The following is a 17,720-nucleotide window of genomic DNA, read 5'->3' as shown; positions in this document are numbered from 1 at the left end:
AGGAAATTCTGGAAATCCAGCACTTTTATCAAAAATGTAACATCCTGAATTATACCTGTGTATACATGTACTCCTTTTCCAGTGAGAACGAAAGATCAAAAGGTATTTTCAAATCAGTCAAAACTTACAAGCATGCTGATAACTGATGTCTAACCGGTTGCTGCTGTTCTCCAATAGCAGTAAAGTGAACGATGTGAAAGACGACAGCTAGATGTCTTAAATGTTGTTGAACCACAAGTGTAATCAGCAGCCATTCTGTGCGGTTTTTTGAAAGGTAAGTTAAGTTATGTTTACCACCTTGTTTATTAAAACAAAGTTCTTAGCTAGGGAAACTCATTCACATAAAAAAGACAAAATGTAAGAAAGAAATTTTGGAGCTTTTAAAAATGAGGAAGAGTAAATATATTCACATTCCTCTTTGACCCTTCGTAGTTATCGAGCAGAAATTTGTTTTCGACATCCTGCCATGTTTGCCCATATAATTAGTTGCCTAAAAGTCTAGGTCTTGACATCAAACACCGCCACCATCATTGAGCAGCAGCGATCCTATAGTAAACAAATGTATTCTTTGAAGATCGTAGGTACTGCCACGGAAAATGTCGGCACCTATCACTCAATATTGGAAAAATTAGAACCTCTTGATTCCCGATCAAAGATTCTGTCAACAACCGTCTCGATTTTTTTCCGTAATACGACGCCAACTCATAGAAAGTTAGTACGTAATCTGGTATTCACAACAGAGTTGATAACGTAAATTGGCCACCGTTGGGTAAGTAAGTAAATAAGTGAGTAAATAAGTAAGTAAAAACTTTATTTAGAGAGGGTAACACATGTCAGTATGACTGATAAACCAGAAGCCCTTTATGCTACATATCTACCGAGTAATCATGAAATAATTAAGAATAGTACAAAGTATGAATATCAATTGCCAAACATCTATCATCTACAGCTAAAATTGTATATATACAAAATTAATTCAAACCACATACTTATATTTTTCTATTCACAATACTATGCTAGGAAATGTTTTTTCATGGTCAAACTAAAGGAACTGATGTTGTCCTTCGAAGAGTTTTAAAGCAGACTTTTTGAGCGTTCACCTTTCGTAATTTTCGGAAGTTATTTGTAACACACTGATAGGCATGGGTACAGCGCTTTCTCTCCGTTCAACGCAATTTTTGTCTAGAATAAGGAATAAGGCTCCTTCCTTCCTTTGCTTTTAAGTTAGACATGGCCTCAAATCTATTTGGCCAGCTCAGTGAATATATCAATGATACTGATTGATAGTAAGCAGACCAGGAAAGGGTAACTTACGAAAGAAAAAAAATTCCAAGCAAATGTATCAGAAAAAACCAAACACGGGCAAGAAGGGGATAAAGCAGAATATGCTTTCATCCATTCCAAGAAATGAAGAATGTTCGCGGAGAAAGCGCTGATGTGTGAGCAGATATTATTAGGATGCTCATGCAACTGTTCCCACAAGCTCAGGTAAGTTACTATTACGCCTTCATAATTTCAATAAAACGGTCAAAAGTTGAGGGCCACGATCACGCTTTAACAAGGGAGCTGATAATTAGAATTGAATTCCTTCTTGTTTTGTGCTTAAAGAGGAACTGAAATAATGTACTTTTTCACCGCTACAGGTGCATGATGGTGTACTCAGCTCAAAGCTTTCTGAAGCTAACAAAATCCTCAAAATGACGCAGACGATGCCAAGATTTTTTATCCCTGTTAGTTTAAAAATCAAGCAGACAAGTACATCTACTTATTTAAATCTCTAAAAACCATACAACCATTTAGGTACAAAATAACAGAAGATTACCGATTTCTTTGCCCATTCGATTGTGTTTTCTTTAAGGTTTTTTGGTGCTCCTTCTGCGTTACTGTGCTCCCAAGGAGAGCCATGACGTCAAGACAATAATTCATTAGAAGCTTTTGTTACCTAAATCATTCTAAAACGGAAAAAGAGCTAAAATGTCGAAAAATGTAGAATAAAACACATTGCAAAGCCAATTTGAAAAACCTCAGCTCAAAAGGGAGCGGGATGAACTTTCTGTCACATTTGGTTAATTTTGTTGCTATCTTTTACCAAGAACAATAAGATAAGGCAAGGTTTTCGGTGACTTTCTTCCATGCACATTTTAGATACCTGAAACACGAGCCATTTCACTCAATATACCTCCCTCTCTTCTCACTAATAAATCAAACTTGCCAAATTCGCGTATTTCTCCATTTTCTAAAACCAAAATCATATCACAATCTTTAATTGAGCTCAGGCGGTGAGCTATGGTAATTACGGTACAGTCCTTCAGTTTCTCGCGTACCACCCTCCACATTTTGTGCTCTGTTTCTGGATCTACGTGTGCAGTGGGTTCATCCAAGATGATGATCTTGCTTCGGTGTAACAAGACACGAGCCAAACAAATCAACTGCCTTTCTCCTACGCTGATATCTGCGCCATGTTCGGAAAGCTTGTAATCCAACTGTCCCTCCAGGCTCTCAACTACGTCTTTCAGTTGAGTGTCTCTCAACGCTTGCCATAAATCCTTGTCTTGAAACTGCTCCAAAAGATCGAGATTTTTTCTCAGCGTTCCACTGAATAGGACTGGACTTTGTCCAAGAACCGATATGCATCGTCGAGCTTCTTGAATGTTAATATCCATTATGGGAATATCGTCAACCATTATCTGTCCATCAGCATCTGGCATGCGCAGTAGAGCTGCCAAAACAGAAGTCTTTCCTGCACCTGTACGGCCTGCAATACCGATCTTCGTTCCGCCTTTGATTTCAAGGTTAATTTTCTTTAGTACTTGAGGTCCTCCCGGGTAATATGTCAGTGATACATCTTTAAAGGTGATTTTCCCTTCGCGTGGCCAGTGTTCTGGGGGACGTTTTTCTACTTTGTATCCAGGCTCAGAGTCAAGCTTAGTGTACGTCATAACTCGTTCCACTGACGTCATGAGATTATCAACATTCACGCTTCTTCTCACTGACGTTTGAGTTGTGTCTGTGATTTGGACGACGTAAACAAGTGCAAGAGAGGCAATTGCTAAAAATGGAGGAAAATTGAAAATGTAAACATTGACTGCTTATAATGAACCGTGTCACAGAGTACAATTTTTATTAGGAACGGAATTACTATGTAGTTTTGAAAGTTTATATTTTCTACAAACCTTCCATACACGGATAATATGGGAGTAAAAAGTAAAAAGTAAAATTGGGGATTAGGATCGTGGGGGGTGGGGGGGGGGGGGGCGCCACTTCCTTTTGGTAAAAATATTACGCCCCGTGTTGTAAACCCTTGAATTTTCTCTCTTAGGGCACGGTAACGTATCCTGCAATCTGATGGGTTCCTGGTGCGGTCCGGATTTCCTATCTCTGCCCAGAGGCACAGTAACGCTTTCGTGAGTCGCTGAGAAAATTCCTAGCTTCTTGGCCGTTTTTTTATAAATATATTTTGTTTTGCCGGCTGCGCAATATTTTCAAGCAAAGTATTGTTAAGCAAATCAAGCCGATTAATAACTTATTAATCCTCTCTTTTGTACCTCTCAAATCACCTTTGGTTGCAGGCAAAAAATTGTTTTCGAAATTAATTTGCGGTAGCAAATGTGTCATTAAATGGACACGCGGCCTAAAAAACAGCTTTTAATGAACTTTAATCTTTGACAAAAAGTAACTCGGAAAGTTAAACTGCGAGATACCTTTTTACAATTGAATCAGTAATCGACGAAACTTTCATTCCTTTCTGAATTCTCTCAAACAATTTTTTCGTTGTAAAACGGTGAGTGAATTTTCAATCTTACTACAAATACGATTTGGTAAGTCTTTGTAAGTCTGTTCAATTTGGCCATTTGTTCAGTAAATTGCATTGAGCTGCATTAAATTCCTCTTGGGTCTAGCAAAGGTTTCTCATTTGCCTTCAGTTTTTTGGTGGAAAAAGACAATTTATACACGCCATTGCAGGAAACAAACAAACAAACAAACAAACTCCCACAACTTTAAAACATGCATCTGAATTACTTATAATTACTTTCATCGCCATTTACTGATTGAGCATAGGTATTCTTTGTACACTAATCGTCGATGTAAGTGAATAATGCTTTCCGTTGGATCATTTAATGTTTTTGAAGAAAAAATTGTCAAGACAGTCATTGAACTTGAGTTTGTTTGCCAAACCAGTACCAGATTGTGACCAGTTCAGGTCGGTGCGTATTAGGAAAACATTTGCCTTCTGTGTTGAGAACCTTCTTTCCTAATACGGACCTCCCGAATGGCGAATAACATATGTATATGTGATTCTGTATTTTCCCACAGGAGAATAAAACTGTCCCTTCTATGAAATACTAATAATTATACAACCATTCTCATCTTCATTATCTTCATAATAAAGACGGCAGTTGGAAAATCGACAGCAATACCTGCAAAGCTTAAGCAATCACTAGAGACTGGAAGAACGACTACTGGAAGAGAGATGCTCGTTGTGTTAAGGGGAAAGAAGTTATCTTACGGATTTTAATTTGTTTTACCTAAGAAGTTTTCAATGATAGCAAACGGCGAGCGCAAGTATCTAATTCTTTCTAGGGTATAGGGTATATGTAGCACAAGTGAAGCACATCTTAAACTTTCCGTATGATTTTAGGAAACTATACTTAATTGACTTTGAATAGATTGGCCTGCGATAACTCGTTGATTATTTGTAGCCTCAAAAGTCCGACTTATGACTCTGGAGGTACTGAACTTGATATACTTAATTCACAAGGCACCCTTCAAGGAGGAAGGTTAGAATAAAATTGCTTTTAGGACCGTTTATTGTACCCGGTTTACATATGTAGGTGGTTGCTTAAAAATACTTATTGTAGCTGTATTCAGAAGCATAAACATGTCGGTAAAATGTTTCTGCTTTATTTTTGTTGTAAGAGTTACCTTTTTATGTAACATATATCTATTCAATTTCCTCCCTAACATACCAGCAAATAATTAAATTTCATGTTTTAATTGAAGTGTGAGAAGATAAAACAGAAGTGTTGCAGAGCTCTCTTTCCAGATTGAATTCAGGTGAAAACATCAGTAAACTACTTGATGTCATATGCTTCTCCTGAATCTTTAATTTTATTGCCCTAGTTTTTTCACAAAGCCTCTTTTATATCTCCTTGTGCCAGCTAATGATTTAATTATCAGTGAATAGATATACCATATTTTAGCAGTTTTTTTTTCAATTCTATCTTTAAGTTTTTGACATTTACTATTTTAAAATTCATAAATGGCATTCTCTTTTCATCCATGTAAAGAGATATTACATGTTTTTAACCAAAATCTGAATCACGAAGTCAACTTAATTTCAAAGAGTTTGAAACTTCATTGTATTAAAGAACACTTTCCTGGAGTATGTTACATTTATTCACTCTCTTTCGGGTACAAATGATTACCATATGTCTCTTAACCTTTAACTCTCAAGATTTCATGAGTAATTCTCCTCACTGACTGCCATACAATTTGTGATGTTAGGTTGAAGAATTTGGAATTAGATCAACCAAAAATCCCTTAATTTTTATTTTGTTTTTATTCTTATTTCTTGTCTGCTTGATATCATACTGATAATGTAAGGAGAAATGCTGTCTCGGTCACTAATGGGACTAAAAGGGTTAAAAAGAGGGATTTCATTATATTATAATGATTAAAATTTTCTTATGTTTTCAAATGTAACAAAAAAATGTGACGAGAATCTGATGTTATGAAACAATGGAAAAACCTGTTGCTGGTAGCTTATGTTTTATGTTCATGGAGAAATTAGGTGCTAGTCTCTCTCAGGGATTCAAGTGTTAACAGCTGTACACGTTTTATTAGCCCTCGTATTTGTTGGCAATAATAATTGAGGTTGTTAGGAACAAACAAATGAACAGAAGACAGTAAAATGAGGGAAACTGTAAACTTTACCATTTGATAGAAGAAACATCACAGAATACTTAAAAAAGAGAAACTTGGATTGTGTTAGCTAATTTCCCCAATTGCCCTTCATGTTTTTAATCAAATAAAATTCAACCAATTATAGGGTTTGCCTGAAATGTGTCAAATTACCAGTGTTGACTTGATTCTTCTCAGATGTCAGCTGATAAAAAGATAGATACTAAGAATAGATGTCCATAAGAAACAGTTGACATCATCAAAAATAAATCACACTGAAGTGGTGGTATGATTGATTTGTGATATTTAGAATAACAGAAGCAGGAAAAACACATTGAGCTTTTTCCTATTCCTTTTGTAAGTTAATTAGATTGGGATTCTATATTCAAACTGGATGAGATTAAATTGATTCATATCATGCTTCATTGTGGTTTGTTTACATGGAAAGTTATTTGTTATAATTATAGCTTAACAGATGTTTTGGTTCCCATCCCAATTAATAACCCTTTATCAACCATACAATTCTTACAATGTTAGTTCAGAGAATTAAGTATTGGATCAACTAATTATCCCCAAATTGATATTTGTCCTTATTCTTATTGCCTATCTGGTTGATATTGTATTGACATTGTGGGGAAAATTATGTCTTGGTCACTCATGGGAGTTTAAGGGTTAACATTCATGACAAAGTTTTATTTAACATTGAATGTTTCAAGAACTTGTTTTACTTTTTCTTCAATACCATTCACCATTTCAGGAGCACAAATCACCCTTTAACTTCCCAGACCTTATTAACAATTCTCCTTACTGTCTGCCACATAGTTGCTACATATACGGATTTATCGTTCTTAATTATTGATGAAATTTCGAGAGTGTGATTCAATTGATTCAAAAGAAAATGTCCAAGCAGGTTTCAGAAATGGTTCACAAATTGTAAAGCAATAATGTGTCATGAAAACTTCCCTAAATTATGGTGCTAATACGAATTTATTGTTTATAATCAATTATGAAATTCCGAAATTGTACCTCAATGAATTTAACAGAAAACATTCAGGAAGGTTACAGAAACAGACTCTCAAAAACGGCTCTTGAATTTGAAAACTGTAAACAAAAATTATTTACGTTAACCATATGCATACCAGCGTGCTTGTGAGCTCTAATTGCCAGAACCCCGTTTAATTACACGATCACAGCTCGGACGCTTCTTGCAAAATGTGATGACCAGCAATTTCAGAGATTGATTCTTCAGTTTCCAGCATTAGGAAAAAATTATCGCATCGCAAGGATGTTCATCATAACCCGAGCAGTAAGTGTGCCTCGAGATGTTGAGCGAAGAGAAAGTGGCTCCATGTTTTGTGAGACAAACCATTTCCTGAAGTTCGAACGAATCGAGTAGAAAGCATGAAAAATAGCGCTGAAAAGTACCGTGACTAAACAATTATTTTAATATGTTAGTAATATTTGATGTTTTCGCGTGTAACAGGATGATCAAGCTGAAGAGAGCCTCTAAAAGGAGTGAACTCCAAAGTAACAATTAGGTGACTGATTTGGAAACTTGAGCACTTGGTAAATACAGCTTGACTTACAATTCTGATAATTAAAGTTTGCTGAGGTAATTGAAATGTCATTCCCCATGCAGGAACCTTCCACATGACCTGTACAGTCATATGGTATGAGATAACTTTAAAAAAGCACATTTGTGTTGATAGAAGTATTATAAGTACAGTACCACCTAGTGAAAAAAATTAATGATTTCCTGTAAGCATAGATGTTTGGGAGAAGTTATGGTGGCAGTTGACCCTTTTTTTTGCCAGGATGCATAGGGTCTGATAATTGTAATGTATATCTTTTAGCTTTCAAACTTTCAACTTTGTATTAATTGTAACTGTTTACCATATCTATTCCCACCTTGGGCCCTTAAAGGCATGTCAGTCAAGAACCTGACTTCTTTCGTTTGGAATTGTGTGATCATATAAATTTGCTGTGTAAGTTACTACATTGTAACATGTAATATTATTATTTAGATGGCATTAAACACTCTTGCTCAAGCATTCATTAATGCATAGTGTTTCTTACCGATACTTATGCCCAAACTAAACATTGATCTAAGGAATTGGTCACAAGATATGCGAGTTTTAAAGGATGGAAATCTGGAAAAGCAAGGATCCTCCTTAAATTAGGACTGAAATTAATGGGGGCCCTCCTATTTTAATTTAGGTTTTTACTATGACCTGCTTCCTCCCCTATAATGTTTAGGGCTCATAGATGAAGAGAACCTTTTTTTGTATTTTGAAGCATGAAAGTTGAATAAATTGGCGTCCACATAGGGCACAACGCAAGAATATAAATGCCTTGGCTTTTAAGGTTAAAAAGTTAAAATAAGAGAGTTGTGCAGACCATATCTTACTTTTTATCCTCCTCTGAATATTTTTCCAACATAGTCAATATCAGTCTTATTCACTCTCACTTTGCACTGAACTTGTGGGGAGATGATAACCTCAGTATTTCTTAAAATGAAAAAGAGCCTGCCCTCTTACCACAGATAGTTCTTTTGGGCATCATCAGTACAAACCTGGTCTAATTTGCTCATGAAGGTGATTGTTAAGACTAACCTTAAAAAGTTACTATGAAAATTTCTTGAACCTGTCGTCGTATGAATGTTTGACTCAATTTTACCTCACTAACCAACGTGTAAACTATAGTCAAATGAATACCTTTTACATATCAATAAAATTTATTGTTGCATTTCATGTTAACATGTTGCAACAACTCCACCTTTCAGTAAATTCAATTAATGGCAAACTTGAAGAAATACCATCTAGAACTTTTCAACCTCCGCTTTTAGGCTTGGCTAAATCTATGTATTATAGTTTGTTTACTTGTTTATCCACCTTGAAAATCTGGCAAAAATGGTGCAGAATAACGTACAACACATAATTTACCTCGTTGTCACACAATTTACCTAAAGTTTGGTATTTTAAATGTTATAACGACGTTCAAGTTGCATCAGTTAATATAGGTACCGAGATTAAAAAAATTCGGAACAATGGAACACTGACCTTGATATACTGAATTACGTCCTAGATGTTCTTGCAATTGAACGTTACAAATCTAGAATCAGATCTAGAACGAGAAGCACTGGCAAATAATGTTAATGCCATACCACCGAGAAAGTTCCTAGTCACAGGAAAGTCAGTCCACGACCGATACATTCTTTTAACAAAACAAATTCAGGATTAAAATCGAAAAACAGTCAAACCTGTATTAAGCGGTCACCCACGAGAAATGGCTTGGTAACAGCTTAGTGCAGGTTGACCGCTTTATACAGCAGAATAGAGTATTATAAAGAATCGATAGAAAAGGTCATCATGGGCCATAATTGACCGCTTAATATACAAAAATTCGCTCAATAAAACAATTAACATTAATTACGGGAGATAAATATCGATAAATATTACGATAAGGATTATTGTCAGTTTTTCTTGAGTGGTTCCGTTTTAAAAAACTGTGTAAATGAGGGGTAACAATTTCGGAAGTTAGACAACTGACCGCTTAATACATAGTGCCCGCTAATTACGGTGCCGCTTAATACAGGTTCGACTGTAAGAAGAAAGAGACAGTGGTATCGATGTTAAGATTTCACAGCTTGATTTTTTAGAAGAAATACTTAAAAATGAAATAACTAAGAAAAGCAAAGTTTTCAATGCGCCCGAAGGATGTTATATCTCTATACGACGCGAAGTTAACCGAAATTTCAAACGCCGTCGTCTTTAAATAACAGCATCGCTTTAGTTTCCTTTTGCCGCCCAAAACGTCCTTGTTTCCGTCTCTCGTTCTCTGCGCTTACTGGTCTTAACGCCGTTCTTTTCGTCATAGTTTCTTAAACTTCCTAAACTAATGATAACAAGGACGACGAAGACAACAACAACGGTGACTGCAACGGCAATGACGACGATAATGAATGCTGACAATGATGATGCTAAAAGTCAACTTCTCATTAAGAAATCAGATATTTCTCTAACTTAAAGTTAATGACTTTTTATGTTTGTTGAAAGTGAACCGAAAACATTCCCTCCTTTAATACTTACCGGCATCTTGGGCCACAAACGCTGTTGCTGCAGCAACTGAACCAACTATCAGGGAAGCAACAACGTCCAGGCGCACTCCGAGCCATCTGGCACTGGCCATCACCATGATAGATATCTGATTATGGGTATCTTGGTATCTAGGAAAAAGAAATTGGTAATTGTTCCGCGTGTTTCCGCAACTTGTTTGTTTGAAGGTGCAAAGCAGAAATTCCTTTTTTTAACAAGGCGTCACTTCTACAAAAAGAACCGCTAACGTACCTGTATAACTCATGGACGAAGTCTCTCTGCCTATTTCTTGTCCGAATTGTATCCAATCCATTCAAAGTCTCCGATATGTGGGAGAAAACAGGGCTGCGGCTGATTGATTCCAACCTTTTTAACTCTCGGGACGTTTTCGAGTAATACTTGGAGACGAACGCCACAAAAGTCATCAACGGAATAATGACGAACAGGAGCCAAGGATTTGCAACAGTTGGTATAAGTATCGTACAAATAGCCAATAATGAAAACTGAATTGACAACAGAAACTCTTTGGGCAAAAGCTCGTCCATGCAGCCAATGTCTTTCGAGAACCGATTGAGTATTCTTCCTACTGGATTTGAATCAAAAAACAACACTGGTGATCGCAGAAGAGCTTCTACCATCAAGTCATGGAGACTTTCAGAACATTTCAGAGAAATCCATAGGAAAGCATATGCTCGAACGAAGGCAAGCACAACGCACCCACTGACAAGACAAGTGTAGATGATAATGTTTATCTTGTTTCTCTGATCTTCTGGAAGCTTCTTCGTCATAAGCGAGAGCCAAACATTGGGAGCGACAATTATTGCTGAAATTAAAACAAACCAATTAAGTTTCCACAAGGTCTAATGCTACAGGGGTGACTATATGTAAGTAGAACTTAGCAATAACTGGATGGATAGTCTTTCTAAATTCCACGTCTGCAAGTAGAGTGTATTAGTTTTCACTTACGACAACAACTTTCACAGCCCCGGCCATCGACAGCGACCTAGGGTTGAACATTCACCTCCAACTTGAAATACATTGGCACATCAGTTCAAAACAAAAACTCTTATCGATTTACGAGTTAAGAAAGGGTAACTCATTTTCTCTCGATCTACTGTCAACCTAGGTTCACGGTTTCAGAAATTTGCCACTAAAATGAATGATTTCACGCTCTTCTGTTGTCCTTGACGTGAAGAACAAAGTGCACCCTCATATTCTACTACCTCAGCCAGAAAAAAGCTATAAAAATTCAAATCTTCATGTATAAGGGATCTTTATGTAGGACTGATTGAGATCGTGGTTCAATTTTTATTAATTGTATTCAGCTGTTGATATCACGAAAGAATCTACTATCGCTTCCAAAACTACATGGATAGCCTTTTAGAGTAAAGTACTATCATTGACAGCAAGGCATGAAAACTTACACATTTACATCGTTCCGTACACAAAACAGAAAATAATAATTGATGAAGATAATGATAAGTTATTAAAGAAAAATATTGTTTATCGACCGACATGACGAAATCTCTTCACATGTGAAATCATCGACCAACATGACGAAATCTCTTCACATGTAAAAACATTCTACTTCTAGATGATCTCGATTCCGAACGCCGCAAGATAATAAACAGCAATTAGGTTATAGCAGGTCTCTTGTCTAAAGTTGAGTTCTTTTGCATTTTCCATGAAACACAGTCAGCCATCAGATCAGATAAGAAAGGCTTACCTTGCGCAATGGGGAACAAAAACATCATGGAAAGGATTCCCATAGAGTGAGTTCCACTTCTGAAGTAGTCCCAGTAAAGCTTCGGTGACACCCTTCCGATAGTACGATCCTCATCCGATATTGTCAGGCCCTTCTCTCCAGTGGATGGTGGATCTTTTTCGTCGCTAATATCGATGAACTTCTCTTCTTGTTCATTATATTTCTTGTCGAATGTCGAATCTTTTGGAGCTTTCTGATGCAGTGGATTAACAGTCGTACTAAGAAAACCTTCCCCTTGAAGATCCGTAAAAGTTCCCCTTCCTAAAACACGGCCTTTGTATAAGACTACCACTTCAGTCGCCTCTTTCATGTGCTGCTCTTGATGAGAGATTAATACCCTGGTTTTGTCGCCCAGGAAGTCTTGAATACAGTTTTCAAAGATGTGTTGACCAACTTTAAAGTCCAAAGCACTGAAAGGGTCGTCCAACAAATAAAGATCTGCATCAGCGTACACTGCGCGAGCTAAACTTACTCTTGCCTGCTGACCGCCGCTAAGAACTTCACCGCGTTCTCCAACAACAGTTAAGTCTCCATCGGGCATTTCCTGCATGTCCTTATCAAGTGCACACGCTCGGAGCACTCTCTTATACATCTGCTCATCGTATGGCAGACCAAACAAGATGTTTTCCCGAATTGTACCGGAGAAGACCCATGCAATCTGTGGAACGTAAGCAAGTTTTTCTGGGCGAGTCAGTGTTCCCTTTTTTTTTGGTACCTCTCCGGCGATGGCTGAGAGAAGAGTAGATTTCCCACTTCCCACTGGTCCAGTAATAACCGTCAAGCTTTTTGATTCTGTTCCAAGGTCGATATTTTCTAAGATGTATTCCTCTTCTCGACCGACTTGCATGCATGTCAAATTCGACACACACAAATCTATTGCCATGCCCCGCTCATCCGTTGCATCGTCAAAGTGATTGACTTCGACTCTTTCCTCGTGATCCGTCAATCCGCTTTTTAACTCTTTCAAATCAGATTTACTTTTGTCAGACGTGTGATCACATGAGACTGCAGGCAAATCTTTTAAGAGGAGGAAATCTTCTATTCTAAGAAGCGATACATAAGCTTCGTATATTTGCAGCCAACCATAGGCCAAGAAACAGCAAGGATTTAGTCTTTGAGCACCAATGAAAGCGAGTAGCATGGTGACATTCACAGGTGTTAGGGTATTTCCTGTTAATAAAAAAGTCAGGACAGACACCAAGAGTGCTATAGGTCCTGAAGAGCCTTCCAAAGCGACAAGAGCTGTCAAAACCGCATTTTTCTTATTGAGGATTTTAATTTCATTCCTAAAAAACCAAATCAGACAATAAATGGCTTTTAATTCGATGAAATGCACGTAATGGTGTTCACACTAATATCGGACTCGGAGTCCTCGTTCCCTTAACCAGCTCTCGAAATAAAACAAAGCATGATTAGATATTGAAATTTAATAATAAGTTTTATATTATACGGCTCTCAGATTGAATTTGCTAATTTCGAATTTTCTTGCTTTTGAACCAAAATACAAGGCTTATCCGTTTCTGAAGAAACGGTCTGTACGGTAAAATCCTGTCCAGATAAGAACCAACTGATCACAACGCTCGGTTTTACCTCAAGACCAACTCACCATATCTTAAATATGCATACCTTTCTTGGTTTCTGTTTGTTTGCAAATCTAAAAATTTTCAATCGATATTAATTATATGAGCATCATTTCTATATGGTATTTCGTCACTGCGCCCATTATGCCTGACTCGTAAGTACTAAGGAAACTTAAATATGAGAGGTAAGATCGTCTTTTGCTTACCTGCGTGAATATTTTATCCTTGCTCTGTATTCATTCTCGCATGTATACATTTTTATGGCGCGAATTCCAGAAATCACTTGGTTCATCAAAGAGAGGCGTAGACCCGACATTTCTGCTGTCTTCACTCGTAATAAACCGTTCATGTAGGATAACCCAGCAAAGTATACAATAAGAAGACTAAGGGAAATGAAGCCCATAAGTGCCTGCCAGCCAATAAGGTGCTGGAGTAAGAATGGCAACGCCAAAAACTCTACAGTTGAAGAAACCGTCAGAAAAACAAATTTGACAGTTTCGCCTTCCATTCGCTGAACGTCATTGGATAAAAGCTCAATTACGTAACCTGTCGTGGCCTTCAATAAACCGTGTTTACTCAGAAGTAGCATCTACGAAAAAATATTAGGGAGTTAACCTATTATCGAAATATCTTTGTCTTTGTCGTCACTATTAAACCATGTACAGGACGGAAGAAAAGGGGCGCAATATTTCCTCCCTCCATGGGGCAAACATATTATGACAAACCAGCCTCAATTTCCGTATGATTAAAGTCGGCGATAATTTTGGAGCCTATCCTCCTAGCGTCAAGAGGAGAGACGAAAGACACAGGAAATGATAGTACCACTGAGAAATACTGGTTTGAGGACATGTGATATATCAGAAGGTACGTTTCCGGTCTGTCTTCAAATTTTTCCGATCTGTCAGTTGTTTTTGTTGATCTTTCTGTGTAAAATGGATTTTCACATCAACGCTCAAATTTGCTTCAGAATGAAATTTAACATAGTTGAGTGTCGCCGTGGAGACGGGTTTTACAGCTGATGTCCTTCCACATACATAATATTGGCTCACCAACCATCCATTCAATTCAATTGCAACAAGCTAAAAAACAGCACTGCAGTCTACCATGCCTTTTTTTTTGAAGACTGGACCGCTTTTTCGTGAATTTAGGAACTATTTTAGTATGTTAATGTGAAGCAAGGCAAGGCACGTTGATGCAAAGCCAAGATTAAGTTGCCCTCACCCGGTTGTTTTAATTTAACCCTAGCAATTCCCTTTGGCGTTCAATCGGCTGCGTCAACTTAGCGGTAGTTTCTATAAGGATACTCAGAGACTATCCATTTACTTACCTTATGGTAAATTAGACCTTTTAGGGCGCAACTCACTCTGATTCCCGTCAACTCGCCTCTATAACAAACGTGATGATGTCCCATAGCTTGAAACAAACTGGTAATGAACATGGCCAGAGCCGAGAGATAAGCAAGATTGTTCTGTGCTTGAGATGAAAGGAGTGCGGAAATAAGATATGTTATCAGCAGAATAAGAGAAATCTTAGACACTGAGTACATAGCACCCGACAATGAAAAGATAATAATATCCTTGACGGAGAGCATCTTCAGAACGCTTTTCCAAAGTCTTGGTTTTTTTCCGTTTTCTCTGCACTTGGTTTTCTCTTTGTTCCAGTTTGATTGAAGTTTTTCGGTCGCAGCACGAGTTGTGTTTTCAGTGGAAAGAGGTACAAAGTCACTCTCCTGTAAGGCCCGTTTACTGCCAGTTTTAAAGGTGCTGTCCATCCAGCTAAAAAGAAGATAAGAGAAGAAGCCTTGTTTCGGACTTTGGTCAGCGCTTGAAATTTTTTGGTATTCATTCCTTGCCATGTCTGTGTCTGAAATTTGCGAACTGACGAAGAAAAAACATCCATTGAACTAATATACGATGAAGATAAACGACTGCACTATTTCACCTTCTAGCTAATGGAAACCCTTTTATTGGTGGCCCAAATCATCGTTAGATGATCATAAATAATCTTTTAGGGTAAAAATTTTTTTCACATATGGGAATGATATACTTAGTGCTGGTAAAATGGCGACAGGGATCGTCTACTTTCAAACTGGAATTATCCGTGTGTCGCTATGTCGAATGGTATAACGTGTTACTGTTGCCAGCATTCAGATCTACATGATCCCTTGGGAATCATCCAAACAAGCTAATTATTATAGTGGCAAAAGGGGGTAAGTTTCTATAGAAACTGTGGTGCTGCGTCGGCGGGGGAATATAGCAAGTTAATTTTGGTTTTATGAACTGAGTTGTTAATGTCAATTGGCCACCGAGAGTTTCAAAGCTGATGTTTCGAGCGTTAGCCCTTTGTCACCCATAAAGATGGCAACCGAATAACTTGGCGCCTTCGTGGAATTCAGACATCGATTTTGCTTGTATTTTTCTATAATATTTATAAATTTCGGTTCTTTCAAACTAATCTTCATGATACACGACATTTTATCACTTTAAAGGCGACTTGTTTTACCATGGGAGGTCTCTACCCTTTTGTCAAGTTGACTATCTGTGCTAGCTCACGAGACTAATGAAACTATTTTCATGTAAGCCATAACACCGGTGTGAAATTTGTTAATTTAATCAACTTATGTCCGTGATTATTGCGTCAAAGGCCCTTTGATTCATCGAATCCTCCAAAACTAATGAGGCACATCGTCCATGCAAGATAGGATTTTACGACTTAATCGCGTTGTATTTCACCCTTGTGTATATCAGCAGCCCTTTTTCAAGAATGGGATGAATTTCATTACCAAGCTCAAAATTTACCATCTCTCTTTTTTCTATCTACAAACATTACGCATCGACATTGCTGATCCTAGCAGTATGCAGGGCGTGTATCATATAAACTTCGTGCAGTCTCTGTGGCTCAGTGGTAGAGCATCGGAGTGTGAAATCCGAGGGTCTGAGGTTCGTTTCATCATGGGGACTCAGAATTTTTTCTTTGTCCCACGCTCATGACAAGACAGAAAACATCTTTCTTTAGAAAAAAAACGTTTCTGTTTTAGAAATCCTGGCAACTCAAAAAGCGTTAAGAACAAGGCAAATATACTGACCTCAATTTGGATATTATATTCTCGAGTGCTTTATTTCATTGTTTGTTTAATTTCATTCGTGAATAGAGAAGCCTGCCGCTGCAGAAAAATACGTTTCTGTCATAGAAATCTTCTCACCTTAAAAAGCGTAAAGAACAATGCAAATATACTGACCTCAACTTTATATTCTCGAATGCTTCATTTCACTGTTTGTTTAACTTCATTCCTGAACAGAGAAGCCCGCCGCTGCAGCCACGATCAAAACCAGCTTAGTTTTCGACGAATTCTTTTCACATTTGTACTCTTTACACTGTTAATACAATTTTTCATGAAAATTCTGAAGGAAACCGCAGAAGGGCTGATAATAAAGCCAACTATTTATGTATGTGTTCCCGCGCAGTTCACCGTAAATCGGTTGTGAGACTATATTCAAATTATGGCTCGCTTTGCATATCATATCACGCAAAAGTTCGCGGCTGTAGTTGGTACATAGGTTGGGTAAGGTATTCCCAGTGGCCAAGATTGGATCTTTTTGCCGTATGTCTCTTCTTTTGTTTTTGACGATCGTTGTTCCGAAGTCAAATCAGTTCCAAACAGGAACGAGGTCTCGATGGTTCTAATTGAAAGAACCACCCTACGTAATTTGCATAGCGCGACAATGTTTTGACGTGGGTGAGGATTTCACATAAAAGCTTTTGTCGTATAAAACGTTTCACAACTCAACCATTTTATTTTTTACCACAAGGTCGCGTAAAAAATCACATGAGCATAACATCACTTTTAATGGCATGCAATAAGTGCAAACAAGATAAAATAAAGATGTAAATAGATACAAATAACCAAAAAGCTTTCAAAGGAAAACCTATTGTAGGTACACTGTGCGGAGATCAAGATATTTCAATCTATTTATTTGCCTTTGTTTTTATTACCACAAGGTCGCGTAAAAAATCACGTAGGCATAACATCACTTTTAATGGCATGCAAAACGTGCAAACAAGATAAAATAAAGATATAAATAAATACAAATAACAAAAAAGCTTTCAAAGGAAAAACTATTGTAGGTACGGCAGGTAATTTAGTGTTAACAACTGGGTTGAAAACGTAAATTATAGGGTATATATTCTTTACCGATTTCTTGATAGTTAATACTCAGGGTGCGAGTAAATTTTTTCGTTAGTGAAACGTGTGTATCTATGGCTATTTTGCTTTCACTTTAACAAAGAAATTCTGATTTAATTCTATTGTGGATATCCCGCGCGGAAAGGTCGTTGAACCCTCGTTTTAAGCATTGTAAAACACATCACGTATCCTGTTCT

The 17,720-nt window shown here is 37.4% G+C and overlaps 1 protein-coding gene across 3 annotated transcripts; it reads right to left on the bottom strand.

Annotated features, from left to right (window-relative positions):
- Positions 1 to 849: 849 nt before the first annotated feature.
- LOC131770711 (ATP-binding cassette sub-family C member 4) lies at positions 850 to 17,023 on the bottom strand. 3 transcript variants are annotated; one of them, XM_059086424.2, is made up of 8 exons: positions 16,579 to 17,023; positions 16,139 to 16,349; positions 14,668 to 15,217; positions 13,547 to 13,929; positions 11,722 to 13,046; positions 10,248 to 10,818; positions 9,990 to 10,126; positions 850 to 3,049 (listed from the first exon to the last, which is right to left on the bottom strand). In XM_059086424.2, the coding sequence occupies exons 3-8, from the start codon at positions 15,193 to 15,195 to the stop codon at positions 2,142 to 2,144; spliced, it is 3,852 nt and encodes a 1,283-aa protein (XP_058942407.2). In that variant the 5' UTR covers positions 15,196 to 15,217; positions 16,139 to 16,349; positions 16,579 to 17,023; the 3' UTR covers positions 850 to 2,141. The 3 variants fall into 3 exon arrangements, with proteins under 3 accessions (XP_058942407.2, XP_058942405.2, XP_058942408.2); XM_059086422.2 differs by lacking the exon at positions 16,139 to 16,349; XM_059086425.2 differs by lacking the exon at positions 16,139 to 16,349 and having other exon boundaries at positions 14,668 to 15,115.
- Between the last annotated feature and the right edge of the window lie 697 nt (positions 17,024 to 17,720).

Source organism: Pocillopora verrucosa, chromosome 7, assembly GCF_036669915.1.
Source record: "Pocillopora verrucosa isolate sample1 chromosome 7, ASM3666991v2, whole genome shotgun sequence".
Classification (NCBI taxonomy): Eukaryota; Metazoa; Cnidaria; class Anthozoa; order Scleractinia; family Pocilloporidae; genus Pocillopora; species Pocillopora verrucosa.
This window is presented reverse-complemented; position numbering and strand designations above follow the sequence as displayed.

Bases quoted from the DNA above. Each gene is read 5' to 3' on its own strand.
- LOC131770711 (XM_059086424.2), bottom strand. From the start codon at position 15,195: ATGGCAAGGAATGAATACCAAAAAATTTCAAGCGCTGACCAAAGTCCG. The intron at 10,127-10,247 runs GTACGTTAGCGG...TCTTTTTCCTAG, and splicing joins TTCGTCCATGAGTTATACAG to ATACCAAGATACCCATAATC. The intron at 3,050-9,989 runs GTAAGTATTAAA...CTCCATTTTTAG, and splicing joins GTTTGTGGCCCAAGATGCCG to CAATTGCCTCTCTTGCACTT.